At 39.3% G+C, this 16,226-nt stretch overlaps 1 protein-coding gene across 1 annotated transcript in view; it reads right to left on the reverse strand.

The window, feature by feature from the left end:
• Positions 1 to 16,226, reverse strand: part of RSF1 (remodeling and spacing factor 1) — a 138,804-nt gene that overhangs the window by 71,472 nt on the left and 51,106 nt on the right. Inside the window, exon 2 of the mRNA XM_075546337.1 lies at positions 14,773 to 14,864. Within this exon, the coding sequence (XP_075402452.1) occupies positions 14,773 to 14,864 (92 nt within the window). The remainder of the gene's footprint in view (positions 1 to 14,772; positions 14,865 to 16,226) is intronic.

A 16,226-nucleotide genomic window follows, 5' to 3' on the forward strand; every position in this document is an offset into this window, starting at 1 on the left:
AAAAAAAAAAGAAAAGGAGCAAATTATACAGGTCAAGGTAAAGACTTAAGATTTCTTTGCATACATACGGAAGAACACGGAAAGGTTTTAGATGGGGGAGTAGCATGATCTAGTTTGTTAGAAAAACAGTTGTTGTGGAAAATTCACTGCAGAGGGTATGAACGGCACCCAGGAGACTCATTTTAAGGCAAGAGGTAATGGTGGCATTGACTAAGATAAGAGAGGCGGGAACGGAGAGACAGGGCTAGCTATATTTTGGAGATTATTAACCCTTGATAGAATCTAGTTTGTAGAGGATAAGTGAAAAGAAAACCAAGGGTGATATCTAGATTTGTTGGCTTGTACAAATGAAACGTTAGAAGAGCTTCTGACAAAGAAACAAACTCTGAGAATGGAGTTAACAAGAGACTTATTTTGGACAGTTGGTATGTTAGTTAGCCAATTAGCTGAGACTTGAAGTTTGTTTATAAGCCTGGTCCAGAGATAACTCCACGAGATCATTTGTCTTTATTTAATCCTTCATAAATCTGGGTCAACAAGAATCTTAGGGCTAAACTCTGCAAAGTCAGGATCTTTAGCTTAATCATCTCAGCAGGGATAAAACAAATTATTTCACATGAGTTAAACTCAATTAACATGGCCCTTCCAGTCATCATCCCTTATGTCAGCGGTTCTCAACCTGAGAGTCGTGACCACTTTAGGGGTCGAAGGACTCTTCACAGGGGTGGCCCGATTCATTACAGTAGCAAAATTACAGTCACAAAATAGCAATAAAAATCACTTTATGGTTGGGTGGGGGGTCTCTACAACATGAGGAACTGTATGAAAGGGTCACGGCATTAGGAAGGTTGAGAACCCCTGCACTATGTGATCTAATTCTGAAACCCATACACCTGTGGCTACAGTCCTATTTTGGAGGGCATTATCTGGTTCCCACAATAGGATGAGATTAAGATCTGGCCTTAGTAGAGCATGTGAGTCAGACTATGCTCTCCTTAGTTATCTTGGTCACTGCTACTTGGAATAGATGTTAGGAAGTATATGCTACAGCTGAGAAGGGAGGAAAACCTGCTTCTGGAGTGACCTGAGGAAAAAAATTGGCTTATTTAGTTGGCCAATGCCTGCCTAGTAGAAAAATAAAAATCCAGGTCTCTCTCTCTCTCTCTCTGTCTCCAGGAGTGAGTAACAGATTATTATATTTAAAATCTGATTGCGTATCTAACTCCCATTTGATACAATCTGATTGTATATGACCTCTGCCCGCATGGGTCTGGTAAGAAAGTGAGGGAAGATACTGATAGGATTCACCTGTGAGTAGTTGTGAGCAGGATTCCCTGCAATGCCATGCTGCTGTATATAAGATGAGCCCTCTGGGAAGCAGGGGATGTAATCTCATCACCAACAGCAAGCAGAGTGAAACTCATTCTCTGGCCCTTGCATATGGCTTACCCCCACCTGATCTTCAGATTTTGGACAGAACTGCACCCACCACGTTTGATATTTTCTTCAAACTTTCGTGAGTTCTGTGGGACACTACAGTGATGTCAAAAACCCAGAAACATACCCAAAGGTAGGAAGTAGGGGAATGGGTCAGACTAACATCTTGTAAGAGTTGGACTTTTGGGACTTCTTCAATCTCCCAAATCCTTTGGACTAGTTGGGTATTAATTCTTACAAAAGAAATTATTACCATATAATGAATAAAAAGACATACTAAAGCTAAGCTTTTTATATTAATTAAAAAATTTTTTCAAAGTAGCAATAAAACACCTCTTACAGAAAGTTATACTTTACTAGAATGAAAGTATCTGACGGTGTAAATATTGTTTGTTACTATGTGCCAAGTACTTCCTAACGTTTTTTTAAGTATTAACTCAGTTCATCCTTACAATTTAGGTTTTTACGTTTTATCTTACAAAATGGAGACAAAGGTCATGTTTCACCCATGACATGAAATAAATAGGAATGCTCACCTCTAGTATGCTACCACTACCACTAGGTCGGAAGTTCAAACCCACTAGGAGAAAACTGAGGATACCTGCGCTGGTAAGGATAAACAGTTGTAGAAAACCCCAGGCAGGATCACTATGTGTCAATGGCAGTAGGTTTGGTTAGTCATTTATAGGTAAACAGTACGATATACAAGAGACATATCAGGTCAGGTTTATCAAGGGAGATGTGGAGAGTCTAAACAAAGAATTATAAATGAGTTACTGTAACTCCTTACTGTACTAAAATTAAACTTCACCACCAGCCTCCCAGACTTATTATTTAAGTAAATCTGTTTTCGATAAGTTTTTAGAAAGCTAAGTCATTTTACCAAGCCCTGTTATATGACAGATACCACAATAAGTATTGGGACAATAAAGAGATAGTCTCTTGTTCCCACACGAGTTCAGAATTCAAAATTATATATCCAGAGTAACTGGATTGGGGGTGGGAGGGTGAGGTGGGCAGTGAATTCCCTATAATCTGCTCACTGAGATAAAGGACAACAAAACTTCAGAGAAAAGGAAAATAGCTCAGTCTAAGGATGGCAAGAGGCCAGGGCCGCTTTTATTCAAGTGGTAACATTTGTGCCAGTACTTGAAAAACGAACACAGTTTAACTGGACAAGGAGCTAAATAATAAAATTTCAGGAAGAGAAAATCCAATGTGTAAAACCTAAGGAGTACCTTACTCCAAGTTAGTTAGCAACTCAACCAAGCCAGGAAATGCACCACTCCTGGTTCAGAGAATATGCCATGGGGCGCCATGGTCTGTACACCAGGCTTTTCACAACCAACCACAACAGAGATATGAATGACTGCTGTAGCTATGGACTTGACTAGAGTTCCTTATGCCCTCTCCCAAAGCCCGAAAATGAGCAGACAGGCTGGAAAGGAAGGACGGTGAAAGGTCATGACTTAGTGAATATGGGGGCACAATGAGGTTTGGAAGTACTACTGAATTGAATGTGCTTGCTTACCATTGAGAAAAATAGTTCTGTTGAGAGCATGGAGGGCAGAGGCTAGCTTCTGGTGTCTGGAGAGCAACTAAAACTTGTTGCAAAGGGAACAGTGATAAAGCTTGAGGTAAGCTCAGGCAGAGAAGGGGCTGTTTGCTCCTTCAGGAAGTGGTGGCCTTGGAAATGCTTTCCAGCAGTGGTTCTCAGCCTTCCTCAAGCCGCGACTCTTTCATGCAGTTCCTCATGTGGTGGTGACCCCAACCACGAAATTATTTTCGTTGCTACTTCATATCTGTTAATTTTGCTATGGCTATGAATCATAATATAAATATCTGATATGCAGGATGTATTTTCATTGTTATAAATGGATCATGATTAAACATAATTAAAGCATAGTGATCAATCACAAAACAATATGTGATTATATAGTGTGAGATATTTATGTGTTTTCTGATGGTCTTAGGCGGCCCCTGTGAAAGGGTCATTCGACTCCCAAGAGGTTGCGGCCCACAGGTTGAGAACTGCTGCTTTACAGGGTTACTATGAGTCAGAATCTACTCTATGGCAGTGGGTTTTAGGTAAGGAAAATGGCTTTAACTTCCTTATATAAATACAGGGGCAGGATTTGAACTGGTAGGAAGCTGGTAGGAGGTAGGTCCAAAAGAACTCTAGTTGTGCAGTTATTACCAACACATTAATGGTTCGAATGCACCAGCTGTTCCACAGGATAAAATGTGGCATGCTGCTGTCCCTAAAGATTACAGGCTGAGAAACTCTGTGGGATTTCTGCGCTGCTCTACTGGGCCGCTCTGAGAAAGCATCGATTTGTCTGCATAAAACAACAGGACATCCATTAGGGTACTTCAAACTGTTAAGTATATACTGGTTAATGACACGACTGTTTCACACAGATACACATCTAAGATGGAAAAAGTTGTTTCATTTGTCTCAACTTCCAGTTTTCATCCTCCTATATGATACAGGAGCCTTAGAGATGTAGTGGGTTCTGTGTCGGGCTGCTAATCTAACCACAAGGTCAGCCCTTCAAATTCACCAGCCGCCCATGGGGAAAAGGATGAAGTTTCCCACTCCAAGTAAAAGTTACAGTTGCGGAGACCCACTGGGAGGCAGTTCCACGCTGGTGGTGGTGTGGGGAAGGAGAGAAAAAGGTTATCCATTGTTCGAAACAACCACTTCGCGAGAGAAAGACAAGGTTGTACTCCGGGAAAGACTTACAGACTTCAAAACCTACAAGGAGAGTTTCACTCTGTCCTATAGGGTTGCTATGAGTCAGAATCTATTTGATAGCAGTAAATTTGATTTTGAGTTCTATATACTAATAATTAAACCTACATTATATATACCGAACGACCTGCAATGGTATGCTCTGTATCCAATAGGATAGTAATGTGTTGATTCCTGGAAAATCTTGAGAAAATTCTCCATCTGGTGTGTTCTGCAAGTCATTACTTTTCAACATGTGTCTCATACTTTAGAAAACAGTCAAAAAACTGTATACATACTATAGTGTTCTCTTTTGACTTTTTATAATTTGGTCCCATATATTTGTCCTTCTAAGAATGCCTTATTTCACTCAGCATATCTTCCAGGTTCATCCATGTTATGAGGTGTTTTGTAAATTCATCTTTATTTTCTAGCCATGTAGTCATAGTACTATACATGTTTATACATTCTTCGACTGATGGGTATTTATCTTGTTTCCATAATTGTGTATTGTGAACAATGTTGCAATGAAAATACATGTACTCATTTAGTCACACTACAAGGCTCTTATATTCCTAGCAGTAGGCCTGTTTTAGCATATGGAATTTCTATTTAAAACTATGTAAGAAAGCAACACTGTGTTGCTGTTTTTAAGTATATGATCAGTACAAAAAATTTACTAGAATTCCTGATGCCACACAAAAGTTCAAATAAAAATTGAAGAAAACTCAACTAATTTTCTGAAGCTATAAATAAGATATATTTGGCCCAAGGTACTATCAATTTCCAAAGGAATGCCAACGATAGAAGATTTTAAAAAAAAAGAGTTAAGATTGCTCTGCTGTTTCTCTGGTAAATTATTTAATATTTAGTTAACATTTGCTGAGTTCCATACATTTGCCAAGAACTCGATTAAGAGCATTCACATATACTTTTATGAGAAAACAGATCCAAGAAAACAACTTGAATTTACATATCTACTAATTAGCAGTTTTTTCCCTTACAAATCGTGTTCTTTCTGCACCTTCATATGTAATTCACTTAGGAGGCTAAATCATAAGTGTTTACATATTATCATAGTTATCTTTTGTATAGATATCAAAGTTTATTAGCGGTTACTAGGGTCGGTATACAAAGTGGGGGGTGGAGGGTAGCGGTGATGGAAAAAGTGCATGGATCATGGAATGTTAGCTTGCAAACAGATTCTTGTCAGTGCTGTCAAGAAGGCTTACACCTGTAAATAAATGAGCAGACAAGAGTTGTGTGATAGACATACACGGGGCTTCAAAAGGTTTGTGGAAAACTTCCATTATTTTCAAATTTACTTGAAGTCATCGCTGGGGCTATTTCTTGCTGCTGGTCTCTTTGCTGGCCTGCCCTTCCACCTGCATGACCAGCACCAGGGCCTTCCTGAAAGCTTGCATGATTGAGAGATAATTGGGAAGGGTGGCTATGGTGGGTTCTTCTTTCTCAATGATCTCCAGGAGGTAGTCTGGCTGCTTGGTCATCTTGGGAGAGCTTAAGTCAGGTTGGCCCTTGCTTTGAGCTGAAGATTTTCAAAAAGTCTCAGGGAGGAGGCACCACTCGCAACCCCAAGCTGGGCTCGACGACTACACAATGCTCAGGCTGCAGGCGCTTCTCTGGCACCACGCCCCAAGCACAGCAAGCAGGGACCACGCTGTGACCCTCACTTCCAGCTAGGACACTGCCACAGCCGCCCCCATCTCCCATAAAGTTATCTTAAGAGACATTATATAAACTTAAAAGCATGTGGAAATGCTTTCCAGCATGTAAAGCTTTAAGCATTTATGCTTTATCATTAGAGACCTATATTCAATCACTCCTTTTGTATTTACTGTGTGATCCTGGAGGTTATTTATCAACCCATGACATGGACTATATTGAGAATTAGTAATGCATATAAAATAGCATAGTGTGCCAAGTGTATAATAAGTTTTCAAATGCTATGGAGAAATTGGAATCTTCATAAAATACTAGTAAAAATGTAAAATGAAGCACTCAATTTATAAAAGTCTAATATTTCCTCAAAAGGCTCAATTTGATCAATTTCACTGTTATACACACAAAAGGAATGAGAACATACATCTACTCCAAAACTTGTACAGAAGAAAAATACAAAATACCTTTATTCATAAAGCATGAAGTAGAAACAATCCAAAGGCTCATTAATTAATTAATGGATAATTAAAATGTTATATTCAGTCAAAAAAATCAAAAGTTTTTGCCCCTAGATGTGAGAAAACTAAAACACTTAGAAGAACACATGGCACTTGATGCCCTAAGTTTTAATAATAGATTCTTAGATAATACCAAACGTATAAGAAGCAAAGATAAAATGGATAAATTGGACTTCATCCAAATTTTAAACTTCTGAGCAATTTTATCAAAAAAGTGAAAACCTATGGATTGGAAGAAAAAAGGGGCTTAATATCCAGAACATATACAGAATTTCTACAGTTTAACGGAGAACTCAATGAAAAATGAATATATAAATTGAATAATTTCTCTTTTTCATAATAGATATTTTAAAATATTTTATTGATATAAAAAACACACATTACATATTTCCAGAGGCAAGTTGCATTTTAAAGAGTGCTATATATAGTCTCACAATCGGTTCTAGTGCTCTACGGCCCCTCCCACATTTGTTATTTGCTCCTCAATTCCCCTCACCACCAGCTGCATAAGCCACTATATGAAGTACTGTCTGTTTGCATCTACTCCTTCTGTGCATTATAAATTGGGAAACCTAAGAGAAACAGACCAAAAAGTAACAGAATAAAAATAAAGAGTAAGAAATGAAAGACTACCAGCAATATTAAAAAGCCAGAGCAGAGTGGAGGTCCAATGTCCCTCTGCTACCTTAATACTAACCTTATAAATATATGCACATAAGATATATTTCCCCATCCTCATGCATATATTTGCATATGTACATGTCTTTATCTAGACCTCCATAAATGCCCTCTGCCTCCCAGCTCTGTCCTCTATTTCCTTTGACTTCCCTCCTATCCCACTATCATGCTCAGTCCCCACCAGGGTTTCAGCAGTTCCTCTTTGTTACATTACCCTTAAATATGCCAAACAAGGCCTCACACACTCTCCTCATCACCAGTTTGGATCACTTGTCCCTGGGTTATTAACACCAGTACCTTTCACCCCACGCCCTGTCTCCCATGCCCCCACAGAACTATCGGTCCCGTTGTTTTCTCCCCCAATTGTTCATCCAGCCTATCTTTAGACAGACCTGCGGAGATAATAACATGCAAAAAAACAAGACAGAGCACAACCAAGCAACAATATACAACAAACCAATGACAAAATCAAAACACAAGAAAGAAAAGCTTGTAGTTAGTTCAAGGATTGTTTGTTGGCCTTTAGGACCTCCACTCAAGTACTCCCCTCAATGCAAGAATACTTTCATCTATTAAATGGGCATTCTATGATGCTCACCCTCCCAACACAACCACTGAAGGCAAAGTGGGTGAACAACTAAATGTGGTGAAGAAAGCTGATGGTGTCTGGCTATCAAAAGAGATAGTGTCTGGGGTCTTAAAGGCTTGAAGGTAAACAAGCAGCCATCTGGCTCAGAAGCAATAAAGACCACATGGAAGAAGCACACCAGCCTGTGTGAACACGAGGTGCTGAAGGGATCAGTTATCAGGCATTAAAGAACAAAAATAAATCATATCATTTTGTGCTTACCTCCCTGATACGACCACTGAAGACAAATGGGTGCATAAGCAAATGTGGCGAAGAAAGCTGATGGTGCCCGGCTAGCAAAAGATATAGCATCTGGGGTCTTAAAGGCTTGAAGGTAAACAAGCGGCCATCTAGCTCAGAAGCAACAAAGCCCACATGGAAGAAGCACACCAGCCTGTGCGATCACAAGGTGTCACGGGATCAGGTATCAGGCATCATCAGAACAAAAAAATCTTACCATAGTGAATGAGCAGGGGAGTGCGGAGTGGAGACCCAAAGCCCATTTGTAGGCCACTGGACATCCCCTTACAGAAGGGTCTTGAGGAGGAGACGAGACAGTCAGGGTGCGATGTAGCAACGATGAAAAATATAACTTTCCTCTAGCTCCTAAACGCTTCCTCCCTCCCTCCCACTGTCATGATCCGAATCCTACATTGCAAGTCTGACTAGACCGGAGAATGTACACTGGTACAGATGGGAACTGGAAACACAGGGAAGCCAGGGCAGATGATCCCCTCAGGACCAGTCCTGTGAGTGGCGCTACTGGGAGGGCACAGGTGAGGGTGGGTTGGAAAGGGGGAACCGATTACAAGGATCTACATGTGACCTCCTCACTGGGGGACATACAACAGAAAAGCGGGGGAAGGGAGACGTGGGACAGAGCAAGATATGACAAAATAGTAATTTATAAATTATCAAGGGTTCATCAGGGAGAGGGGAATGGGGAGGGAGGGGAAAAAAATGAGGACCTGATGCCAGGGGCTTGGGTGGAGAGCAAATGTTTTGAGAATGATGAGGGTATGACAAATGTACAAATGTGCTTTACACATTGTATGTATGGATTGTGATAGTTGTATGAGCCCCTAATTAAAATGATTTTTTTTAAATGAGCTGAAAAAAAAAAGTCAGAAGAAATTTTTGTTGCGTAACAAGCAAGAAATATTTAAGCCTAGAGCAAATTCAGGTTGGGTCAAGAGGGAGGTAAACTGACCATGTATCATCATATTATAGTTTGTGAACAGACATTTCATCAAAAAACATATATACAAATAGTAAGATATCCCTTTACAGGAGTCCTGGTGACATAATGGTTATGAGTTGAGCTGTAGGCTTCAATCTGTGAGGTCGGCAATTTGAAACCACCAGTAGCTCAGACAGGGATTTTTACTCCCATAAACAGTTACAGTCTCAGACACTCACAGGGACTGTGATGGAAAATAGTTTAGCATTTCCTTAAAAGTTACAGGGTCACAATTTTACCCAGCAACTCCAATCCTGGTGCTCCTAAGAAAAGAAAGTCACAGATACTTCATTGCACCACAAGTCAAAATATCAAAGGTGAAAGCAAGCTAAATGTCCATCCAAAGATAAACAAGGTTGAAGTATACGCACAATGGAATATTACTGTGCCATAAAGAAATAAAGTTCTTATACATGCGATACCGTGGAAAAATCAGGAAAACATTATATATAGTGAAGTGACTCACAGAAGGACGAATATTGTGTAATGACATTTATATGAAATGTACAAAATAGGGAAGAAGGTAAAGTTTATTACTGGTTGGTTACCAGAAGATTTCTGATAAGGGTGATGCAGTTTTGGAAACAGATAATGGCGATGGATGAATAGCGTAAGCGTAACGATTGTCATAGAATTAGCTATGTTAAGATTGCAACTGAGTGAGTGCGCATGCACATGTTTGTATAAGCCTAAAAACTGAATAGTCATGTCACCAAAGAGAATACACAAATGATTCACACACATATGGAAAGACACTCATCATTAATAATTAAGGAAATACAAATTAAAACTACAACAATAAATGTTGGTGAGAATGTAGAGAAATTTAAGATCTCACAAAATCACAAATGGTTGGTGGGAACATAAAATGATGCCTCTGAGATAGAAAACAGGGCAACAGTTCTTCAAACTCAAATACAGAATTAGCTACGACCTAGCGATTTTCTTAATCATTTTAAATGGGAATTGTACGACTCATCACAATCCATATATACATCCATTGTGTCCAGCACATTTGTATATTTGTTGCCATCATCATTCTCAAAACATTTTCTTTCTACTTGAACCCTTAGTATCAGCTCCTCATTTTATTCCCCTCCTTCCCCCAACCACCTCTTTCATGAACCCTTGATAATTTATAAATTATTATTTTGTTATATCTTACACTGTCTGACATCTCCCTTCACCCACTTTTCTGTTGTCTGTTCCCCAGGGAGGAGGTCATATGTAGATCCCTGTAATCAGTTCCTCCTTTCCACCCCATCCTCCGGTATCACCACTCTTAGCACTGATCCTAAAGGGATCATCCACCCTGGATACTCTGTGTTTCCAGTTCCTATCTGTACCAGTGTACATCCTCTGGTCTAGCCAGATTTGTAAGGTAGAATGGGGTCATGATGGGGGGGGGGGGAGCATTTAGGAACTAGAGGAAAGTTATATGTTTCATTATTGCTACACTGCACCTTGACTGGCTCATCTTCTCCCCATGACTCTTCTGTAAAGGGATTCCAGTTGCCTACAGATGACTCTTGGGTCCCCAATCTGCACTACCCCTCATTCACAATGATTTTTTTCCTTTGATGCCTGATAACTGATTCCTTTAACAACTCTTGATCACACAGACTGGTGTGCTTCTTCCATGTGGGCTTTGTTGCTTCTGAGCTAGATGGCCACTTGTTATCTTCAGGTTGTTAAGACCACAGATGCTGTATTTTTGATAGCTCGGCACCATCTGCTTTCTTCTCCACATTTGCTTATGCACCCATTTGTCTTAAGGGATCATGTCGGGAAGTGAGCATCATGGAATGCCAGTTTAATTGAACAAAGTGTTCTTGCATTGAGGGAGTACGTGAGTGGAGGCCCAATAGGACCTAGCAATTCTACTACTACCTATACATACAAGGGGGTACCCCAAAAATTCCATAATTTTGTTTTTCAAAGCTATGTATTTAAATTATCTCTACAAAACAACCTTATCACCTTCAAAGTACTCTCCATTACACTTAATACATTTGTTAAATCTGCAATTCTACTCTTGGAAAAATTTTTCAAACTAAACCCTAATCCTTAAACAACCCTAAACATTAAAGTCTAAACAACACTGAACCCTAGACCCTAAACCACCATAAACCCTAAACCAAACTAAACCCTAAACCACCCTAAATCATAAGCAACCCTAAACCCGGAACCCTAAAAACCCTAAAACCTAAACAACCGTAAACCCTAAACAACCCTAAACAATATTAAACCCCTAATCCTAAACTATAAACAACCCTAAACCCTAGTCTCAACAACCCTAAACCCAGAACGCTGCACAACTTTAAACACAAACCCTCTAAAGAACCCTAAATAGTATCCCCTAAAGAACCCTAGCCCATAAACAACCGTAACCCCTAAACCTAAACAATTCTAAACCCTAAACAACCCTAAAACCTGTTTGAATGGTTGTCAGCACCTCTCACATTTTTTCTTCACCCCTTCTAAGTCATCAAATTGCTGCCCTTTCATGTCTCTATTCACAGAAACAAAAAGAAGTTGCAGGGAGCAAGGTCAGGTGAATAAGGAAGGTGCTTGGGGCATGCTGTTTTTTGACAAAAACCAGTGCACTGAGATGGCTGCATGAGCAGGTGCATTTTGATGGCAAAACCAGTCCCCCATCTACCATAAATCAGGCCTTTTTTGTCATACATTGTTATGTAATCTTTTCAGTGGTTCTCGACCTTCCTAATGTCATGACCCTTTAATATAGTTCCTCATGTTGTGGTGACCCCCCCAACCATAAAATTATTTTCTTTGCTACTTCAAAACTGTAATTTTGCTACTGTTATGAATCAGGCAGCCCCTGTGAAAGGGTCGTTTGAACCCCAAAGAGGTTGTGATCCACAAGTTGAGAACCACTGCTCGAAATAGAAAGTCTGATTAATAGTCTGACCTGGTAGAACAAACTCCAAATGCACTATGAAGTGACACTTTCATCCAATCGGGAAGTTGACAGAAATCCAGAAAGAAGTGTGTCATTAATCAACATCTCACCATTTTTAAGTAAGAAAACCACTCATACACTTGCATTGTCCCATAGCACTGTCCCAAGCTATGTTCAACATCACAACAGTTCCTGTGGCATTTTTCCAGAGCAGGAAACAAAATTTCACAGCTGCAAGCTTTTCTCTTAAATTGGACATCACAAAAAATGAGGTTTGAGCAAAACTGCTTTTACAAAAAATTCACTGTGACTAGAAAAAAACCTTTCCAGGTGATGCCACTGGGTGAACTGACTCAGAGCAAGCTGTTGGATACTTGCCTATGGGGTAAAATGTGGACTACGAAAGCTCTGCCCAGTGGAGCTTTTGTGATTTTTTTGTGTGGGGGGTGATACTCCCTCATTCTTGTGAAATGAAAATAAATGTCCACACAAAGACTGATAACACAATGTTCATAACAAAACCTTATAACAGCTAGAAAGCAAACAAATGTCCATCAACAGATGAAATATGCTACATCCATACAATGGAATATTACTATGCAGAGCTGATAAATGATACTACATGGGCAAAACTTGAAAACACTACTCTAAAAAGTGGCAAAACACAAAAAGCACATATTGTATGATTCCATATATATGAAATGTCCAGAAGAAGGGACTTCATGAAATAGAAAGTGAAGTAATGGTAGGCCGGGACCACAGGGAGATTGGCTGCTTAAGGTGCATGGGATTCCTTTTGGGTGATAAGAAAGCTCTGAAACTAGGTATTTACAATGGCTGTCCAACACTGTGAATGTACTAAATGTCAATAATGGTAAATTTTATAATGTGTATTTATATTTAAGTGCTTTTATACTTGCTACATCAATTAACTCTGAAAATGTGCTAAGTACAAGAAGGCCACATATTGTACAATTCCAATTATAGGAAATATCCACAGTAAACAAACTCATGTGGCTAGAAAATAATCATGGTTTCCAAAGGTTCAGGTAGGGTGGAATAGCCCACAAAGGTAGGGAGATTTTTTTTGTGGAGTGAGGAAATGTTCTGAAATTTGACAGTGTCAATCTTGTGAATCTATACATAAAAGGAATTTTATGACTAAACAAGGGGTCATCTAGTAGGAAAGCAACAAAGCCTATGTGGAAGAAGCATACCCCAGCTTGTGTGATTATAAGGTGTCGACAGGATTAGGTCTCAGGCACCAGAAGATCCAAAACAAACAATCATATCAATGAAAACGAGAGGGATCAGAGTAGAGACCTAAAATACAACTGTAGACAAGTGGACATCCCCTCACAGAAGGGCCACAATGAAGGGATGAATCAGCCAGGGTGAGGCATAGTACTGACAAAACACACAATATTCCTCTAGTTCTTTAATGCCCCCCCCAACATGACCCCCAGTTCTACCTTACAAATCCGGCTATACCAGAGCATGTACATTGGTACAGATATGAGCTTTCAACATTCAGAATCTAGACAGATAAACCCCCCAGGAACAGTAATCGGGGCAGTGAAACCATGAGGTTAGGTGGAAGGTGGGGGAGAAAGGGGAAACCGAATGCAATGATGGACATATTAACTATTCCCCTAAGGGGTTAGAACAAAAGAAACATGGTTAAGGGAGACAGTAAATGGTGTAAGATATGAAAATAATTATAATTCATCAAGGATTCATGAAGAGAGGAGGTGGGAAAGAGAAGCTGATACCAAGGGCTCAAGTAGAAAGAGAATGTCTTGAAAATGATGACAGCATGTGTACAAATGTGCTTATGTGCTTGATACAATCGATACATGGATTACTATAAAAGCTGTAAGAGCCCCCAATAAAATGATTTATATATTTAAAAACAAGTTTTATCGAATGTTGATTATACAATTGCTTTTCTTTTAAAAATCATTTTATTGGGGGCTCATACAACTCTTATCACATTCCATACATCCATCCACTGTATATAAAGCACATTTGTACATTTGTTGCCATCATCATTCTCAAAACATTTTCTTTCTACTTGAGCCCATGAGGATTATACCAATTCTTTTAAAGTGAGCTAGAATCATGACCAAAGCATAAAAGATGCCTCCTAAATATATCTGCTCACAACTGACACATCTTACAAAACATGAATCTCAAAAAGGTAAATGAGAGTACCCAAAATTTTACATTTTACAATGAGAGGTTTTGGGTCCTACAGCAAGTACCTTTAGTTTCTCCTCATTAAAAGTTAGGTTTAACCTTAAAGATAACTTAGACATTTCCCATAATGATGGTAAAGGGTTTGAGTTATTTTACCTTTAAAGTAAGGGGAAAAAAAACAAACAAACCCTGACTTGCTTTGCCTAGATCATGTGAGATCAAGCAAAAGGGACAAGTTCCCTGGACCTTACATATACCTTACTTCGTAAGATCAGAATTCATGTGCAGATGAAATGAGAGAAATCCAAAAAAGCCCTGAATAGAGCACTAGGTAAAAAAACAAACCTAATACTACTTAACTAATTTTGCCTTAGTACTCTATTTTAATCACTTTATTGGGGGGCGCAATACAACTCTTATCACAATCTATATATATAAAACCATTGTGTCAAGCACATTTGTACATTTGTTGCCATCATCATTCTCAAAACATTTGCTCTCTGCTTGAGCCCTTGGTGTCTGTTCCTCATTCCTCCCCTTCGTCCCCGCCCCGGAGGACTCTCTTTCTTAATAACATGACATTCACACACTGATGCAACCATAAGGATCTCAGTCATCTTTTGTGACCTTTAAGATACCACAGTTTAAAACATGAGTGCAATATGAAACATAACTACCAAGTTAAAGCCATAGTAATATTTCAGTAACAGAAAAGGTTATTTTCTATATATTTACCTTGATTAAGTATTTTTCCCATCTGTCTGCCGTAACAGATTTGCCAATTTTCCTCATCAACTTTAAATGGAGCTCCACCAATTCTTTTGGTACTTAAAAGGAAGAAGAAAAAAATACTGTTAACTAGCTAAGCAAACATTTATAAACATTCAATATTAAAAAAAAGTTCCCCAACCCCTGAATATATTTTGCAAATAGAAGTTGATTTTTAATATTTTTATACCTCTGAATCAGAGGCTAAAGAACATGAATAGATTAAAGAAAAAGAAAAATTCACAAAACTGGAGGCATGGACATAAAAACAAGGCAGGCTTTTCAAGAGTCCCATGAGGTAAAGCGAAGTTTAGATTGTACTTAAAAATGTTAAGGGAACACTGCATTTTAGAAAGATCTCAATGACATAACTGTAGGAAAACAACTCAATGCCCAATTCTGACTCCGAGAGCCTCTAAGGCAGTGGCTCTCCACCTTCCTCATGCTGTGACCCTTTAGTACAGTTCCTCATGTTGTGGTGACCCCCAACCATTGAAAACGCAGAAATATGCACACTGCACATATCTTACTCTGACTTAAAAAACAAAACAGGGCAAAAACACTCAGTGGGTCGAATACATCTCCTCAGTGGGCCACATGCGGCCGCGGGCCGTAGTTTGAGGACGCCTGGTCCAGAGGATAGAGTGTAGAGCTTGCCCTGTAGGTTTCTGAAGTTGTTAATCTCTATAGTAGCAGAAGGTCTCCTCTCTCATGTCGTGTCTGGTGCTTCAAAATGCTGGCCTTGTAGTTAGCAGTGCAATGTGTTATAGGCTACTTTTATTTGCTTGTTTTAGAAGGTAGGATATGGAAAATAGGCTATTTGTAAAATCCGAACCATCCAAAAGTAGAGCAACCTGAACTAACGTACAGGTGTTAGAAAAGTGAGCAGATATATGAGAAAGGTTTAAGACACAAAGTTAAGAAAATGTAGTTTCTAACTTGTATAGGCCAACAGAAAGAGAGTCATGAAGACATCTGAGTCATCAGGTTAGGCAGTAGGTGTCAATGACAAAACAGTAGGACGTAAAAGGAGTGGGTTCAGTTCTTAGCACCACCACCTATACAAGAAGACCAAGTTTCTGGTCATGTCCATTCAATACAGAATCTCAATGTCCTCATTCCTAATAAAAGTTTTCATTGGCTTTAAATGGTCTTAAAACTGCAAAATATTTGAAGTGAAAAACTATCTTTGTTGTGATTTTTTCAGAACCATATCTCATTCAATGCCATGGAGTTGATTCTGACCACAGAGACCCCTATAAAACAGGGTAGATCTACCCCCTGTGGGTTTCAGAGACTTAGTTTTTACAGGACTAGAGAGTCACACCTTTCTCCCTCAGGGGCTGCTGGTGGTTTTGGACACCTCGTCCAAACCACTTTGAGATTAGCAGCTCAAAAGTGGTTTGTAATTCTTCCTCGAC

Source organism: Tenrec ecaudatus, chromosome 4, assembly GCF_050624435.1.
Source record: "Tenrec ecaudatus isolate mTenEca1 chromosome 4, mTenEca1.hap1, whole genome shotgun sequence".
Lineage (NCBI taxonomy): Eukaryota > Metazoa > Chordata > Mammalia > Afrosoricida > Tenrecidae > Tenrec > Tenrec ecaudatus.